This window comes from Nicotiana tomentosiformis, chromosome 7 (assembly GCF_000390325.3).
Source record: "Nicotiana tomentosiformis chromosome 7, ASM39032v3, whole genome shotgun sequence".
Taxonomy (NCBI): domain Eukaryota; kingdom Viridiplantae; phylum Streptophyta; class Magnoliopsida; order Solanales; family Solanaceae; genus Nicotiana; species Nicotiana tomentosiformis.
Window position 1 is genome coordinate 125,986,931 of NC_090818.1, and position 5,008 is coordinate 125,991,938.

At 39.8% G+C, this 5,008-nt stretch overlaps 2 protein-coding genes and 1 long non-coding RNA gene across 3 annotated transcripts; all 3 read left to right on the top strand.

Annotated features, from left to right (window-relative positions):
* The first annotated feature begins 374 nt into the window (after nucleotides 1-374).
* Nucleotides 375-1,411, top strand: LOC138895187 (uncharacterized). The gene is made up of 2 exons (XR_011409409.1): nucleotides 375-422; nucleotides 1,028-1,411. It is a non-coding gene; the product is annotated as an uncharacterized lncRNA (long non-coding RNA).
* A 93-nt stretch (nucleotides 1,412-1,504) lies between these two features.
* LOC138896333 (uncharacterized) lies at nucleotides 1,505-1,834 on the top strand. The gene has a single exon (XM_070181133.1). It carries the CDS (start codon nucleotides 1,505-1,507, stop codon nucleotides 1,832-1,834), a length of 330 nt encoding a protein of 109 aa, XP_070037234.1.
* Nucleotides 1,835-2,543, top strand: LOC138896334 (uncharacterized). Its single transcript, XM_070181134.1, has 3 exons — nucleotides 1,835-2,128; nucleotides 2,204-2,389; nucleotides 2,484-2,543. Exons 1-3 carry the CDS (start codon nucleotides 1,835-1,837, stop codon nucleotides 2,541-2,543), a joined length of 540 nt encoding a protein of 179 aa, XP_070037235.1.
* The last annotated feature ends 2,465 nt before the right edge of the window (nucleotides 2,544-5,008 follow it).

The window sequence follows — 5,008 nt, forward strand, 5'->3', positions numbered from 1 at the left end:
GTAGAACTAGCATACCGTTACTAATTTCCCTCGAGTAGGGTCTACCGTTATATTTGACTTCTTGCGAAGAAGTCCACATTTATACCGATTACATGATTCGTTCATTGAAACCTCCCAAACATGAATATTGATATTACATAATATTTACCAAGCTTATTACCGAATTGTCAGTTGATTTATATTATATGAAAAATATGATGAGACTGATTATTGTTTATTATTTTTGAAAGGGCATTTTTATGATTTTTTTTGTTTAATATACTAGCATGATTTCTGACTTGTCCCCAATAAAAACGGTTGTTGTTAAGTGTTATTGCTCACTGAGCTAGCGACTCATTCCCCGCTAATTTATTTTTTACAGAGATAGCAGTTGACGCGGGCGGGGATTTCGTTAATTAGAGCACACAGGTTGATAGTTCTTGGTAAGCCTCGCACTTGTTCGCGTGGGCGGAGATTTTAATTATTGTTATGATTTTTTCTTTGAACTCTTAAAGTCATTCCATAGTCATTCTTTTAGTGTCGTGAGTATTTATTTGTTGATACGGACTACTTACTAGTATTATACTTTTTCCGTATTTTTAGAGTTGGTTTTGGTTTTATTATGTTGAGGAGGTGGGTAATATTGGTGGAAACCCATTTGTGGTTAGTTGATGAAGATTGTGACTGATTAAGGTGAATATTGGTTGGTTGTTACTTGTTTATGAGACAGGAAACTTTTTGGATAGCCCCAAAATAGGGAAAACTCTGTCCGTTTTTTTGTAAAATACCGGTGAGGCTCACTTGGGGGCACTTGCTCCTAAGTGCCGGTCATGATCCTAAATTGGGACGTGACAAAGTTAGTATCAGAGCTTAGCCTTTAAGTCCTGAGTCATGGAGCAATGTTTAGTAGAGTCTTGCTTATGGGTATGTAGGCGCCCATACTTATGATCTTGAGGCTAATGAACATCTAGGAATGTTTTCCCTTCTTTCATTCTTTGATCGTGTGTTAAGATAACTTGAGATTGACTTTGGAGTATGTCTTTCGCAGATGGCTAGGACACGCACACCCTCATCTGCTGGACGTGGTACTACCCGGGGTGGCGGTCAAGTTGGGCTTCATCAAACTAGAAGACAGACTACTCCTCAACCTGAAGTTGGGAAAATGGGTCAACCCCAAGCTGCTATGCCAGATCAAGTGCAAGGGTAGGGAGTTCAGGACACTCCACCACCAGTGCCAACTGTTGTAGATACGGTTGCCTTACCTGCAGACGTAGTGGCAAGGTTATTGAATGTGTTAGAGGCATTGGTGCCTACTCAGGGTGGAAGTTCAGCTCATCAACCTACTTTACAGTCACAAGCACCTACACAGACTCAGACTTTCGGGAATAAGGAAGTATCCCTACAAGAGTTCCTAAAATTGAAATCACCAAAATTCACAGATTCTGATAATTCAGCAGATCCTCAAAGTTTCTTGGATGGGACACTCAAGGCATTACGTGCTCTAGGATGTTCTAGTGAGAGAACCATGGAGCTCGCAGCATACAAACTAGAGGATATGGCCAACACATGGTATGAAACTATATTGCTAAGAAGGCCAACAGGAGCAGCACCACTGACATGGGATGAGTTTAGTAAGTTGTTCATGGATCATTTTCTTCCAGACAACCTGATGCAAAAATATGCTAGAGACTTTGAGAGATTGGTTCAGACTCCAGATATAGATGTGTCAACATATAACACCAAGTTTTGTAAGCTGGCTAGATATGCTTTTTACTTAGTGCCTACCGAAGAAGCTCGAGTTCAGAAGTTTGTTGATGGATTGGTTGGTCGTCCATACACTACAGTATCCCCATAGATGAAGACCTTATCCTACTCTGTTGTAGTCGACCTTGCTAGAAAGATTGAAAACAAGGGACGTGATAAGCGTGTAACTAGTGATTTACGTAAGAAGGCCAAGACAGGATGGTCTTTCAGTGGCAGTTTCAGTGAAAATCGAAGAGCGGGAAATCAGGGACAACAACAACAGGGTTCTCAGACAGGGACACATTTGTCTTCACAGTCCACATACATACCACATTACAGACAAGGCACTAGGGGACCGTCAGCATCTGGACATCATAATTCTAGGCAGATATACGCCACTACTCCAGTCTGCCAGACCTGTGGTAGATCACATTTGGGCCAGTGTCGTGTTATAACTGGAGGGTGCTTTCGGTGTGGCTAGTTGGGACATCACTTGAGGGATTGCCCCCAACCTCCGAGGAATTTCAATCAGGCTTCTATTCAGTCAGATACACCTACTCAGACTACTCGTAATACTCCAGGTGCTACAGGTACAGAAAATAAAGGCCGAGGTGTTGGGGACCGTGCTACTATGACTCAAGGACAAGGGAATGCTGGTAGAGGTCAGGTGAGAGTTTTTGCATTTACTAGACAGGATACTCGGGCCTCGAATGATGTGGTTACATGTATTCTTTCTGTCTGTTTACATTTGCAATTTGAAGAGATTTGCATTTCTATATGGACTGAAGGCAAATAAATGGAGTTTCAATACGTATCTGTAATTCTAAGAAATTTGCAACAAAGTTATACTGTATAATCGCAATGGGATTTTGCTATTCTAAGAGATCACGGTACAATCTTTCTCAAGAATATCATACGGATTTTTCCCTACTTCGATCCACCGTTATATATTTTGTTGCAATCAATGTATGTTGGAGGGATTGTCAAGAGAATCGATTCAGGTATGTTAATGCTATCCCTTCTTTTTTTGGCATGATCTATACGACACAAACAAAACAAGCAAATGCACAATTTCTATACATGACTCTATTCATAGAAATACTAGAAATGCTTATGTTCTTGATTCCCCATGTGTCATATTATTCTATCATCTGTTCATGGGTCTCAGAAAATACGTAAGTTGATAAAGTTTATTTCATGATATTAATCAAAGGCATAATGGTCTTATGACAGTCCGAAAGATTTTATTGACGTATTTATCATATATTGCATTCATTACACTTGCGTTGATTGATCCGGGATCTACTCACTCCTATGTGGCCTCGTACTTTGCTTTGAGGTTTAGTAGACAACCTGAGTTATAGAATGACCCTTTTCTAGTTGCTACTCCTGTTGGAGAGTCTCTATTAGCTGAATACGTGTATCGTGCTTGTCAGATTCGGGTTGAGGGTAGAGATACTCTAGTTGATCTTATTGCACTTGATATGATTGACTTTGACATGCTGATGGGAATGGATTATTTATCTTCTTGATATGCTATCGTCGATTGTCATGCAAAGATAGTTAAGTTTGAGATACCAAACGAACCCAGTTTTATTCTAAAAGGGGGTCAGGTTCCAGAGACTTGCAAAGTTGTATCTTTTATGAAAGCTCAGTGACTTCTGAAGAAAGGTTGCTTGGGTCTCTTAGCTATTGTAAATGACACAAGAAAGGAAACAATTAGTATAGAAAATGTACCAGTAGTAAGAGAATATTTTGATGTATTTCCTGAGGATTTACTAGGATTGCCTCTAGTACGAGAAATAGACTTTGGTATTGATTTTCTAACTGACACACAACCCATATCGATACCCCCATATCGAATGGCACCAGCAGAGTTGAGGGAGCTAAAGAAACAGTTACATGATTTGTTAGATAAGGATTTTATTAGACCTAGTGTATCACCACGGGGTGCACCAGTACTGTTCGTAAAGAAGAAAGACGGATCCCTGAGAATGTGCTTTGACTACAAGCAGTTGAATAAGATAACAATACTCAATAAATATCCTTTGCCTCGTATAGATGACATGTTTGATCAGTTACAAGGAGCTGCCCACTTTTCAAATATTGACCTCCGTTCGGGTTATCATCAACTTAGAATCAAAGATAAAGATATTTCTAAGGCTGCTTTCAGAACTCGATAGGAGCACTATGAGTTTCTTGTGATGCCTTTCGGACTGACTAATGCTCCAGCTGCATTCATAGATTTAATGAATAGGGTGTTCAAGCCATTTCTGGATAGATTTGTAATAGTATTTATCGATGATATCCTGATATATTCTCGTAGCCAAGAATAACACGAGAATCATCTCAGGACTGTGTTGCAGACATTGCGAGAACATCGGCTTTATGCTAAGTTCTAGAAGTGTGAATTTTGGCTAGACTCAGTATCATTTTTGGGGCATGTTGTATCCAAAGATGAAATTATGGTAGATCCTAAGAAGACCGAAGATGTGCAGAAATGGCCCAGACCTACTTCTCCTACAGAGATTCGCAACTTTTTAGGCTTAGTAGGCTATTACAGGCATTTTGTGCAGGATTTCTCTAGAATAACAGCGCCACTGACTAAGCTAACACAAAAAAATACAAAGTTTTAGTGGACGGAGGAATGCGAGCAGAGCTTTCAAAAACGCAAAACATATTTGACAATTGCACCAATATTAGCCATACCATCATGTTCTGGAGGATTTACAGTATTATGTGATGCCTCGATGGTGGGATTAGGATGTGTTCTCATGCAAAATGGTCGTGTTATAGCTTATGCTTCGAGACAATTGAAAAAGCACGAGCAAAACTATCCTACACATGATTTGGAGATAGATGCAGTGGTATTTGCTCTAAAAATTTGGAGGCATTATCTATACGGCGAAACTTGTGAGATTTATACTGACCATAAAAGTCTGAAGTATATCTTTCAGCAGAGAGATCTGAATCTTCGGCAGCATCGGTGGATGGAACTACTCAAAGACTATGATTGTTCTATTTTGTATCATACTGGAAAAGACAATATGGTGGCTGATGCATTGAGCAAAAAATCTATGGGGAGTTTGGCACATATAGCTCCTGCAAAGAGACTTTTGGCCAAAGATATTCAGAAACTGGAAGATACAACTATCAGATTTAGTGTCGAAAATTCAGAGGCATTGTTGGTTTGTGCTCAAGCTAAGTCTTCATTAGTTGAGCACATTAAGGCCACCCAATATGAGGATGGGCAATTATGCAAATACAGAGATGGGGCCTTAGATGG

What these genes read in the sequence shown, in the direction of transcription:
- LOC138896333 (XM_070181133.1), top strand. Translation starts at nt 1,505, where the DNA reads ATGGAGCTCGCAGCATACAAACTAGAGGATATGGCCAACACATGGTAT.
- LOC138896334 (XM_070181134.1), top strand. Translation starts at nt 1,835, where the DNA reads ATGAAGACCTTATCCTACTCTGTTGTAGTCGACCTTGCTAGAAAGATT. An exon ending in AGATATACGCCACTACTCCA is followed by an intron (nt 2,129 to 2,203) that starts GTCTGCCAGACC and finishes CGGTGTGGCTAG; the next exon opens with TTGGGACATCACTTGAGGGA. An exon ending in GGAATGCTGGTAGAGGTCAG is followed by an intron (nt 2,390 to 2,483) that starts GTGAGAGTTTTT and finishes TGCAATTTGAAG; the next exon opens with AGATTTGCATTTCTATATGG.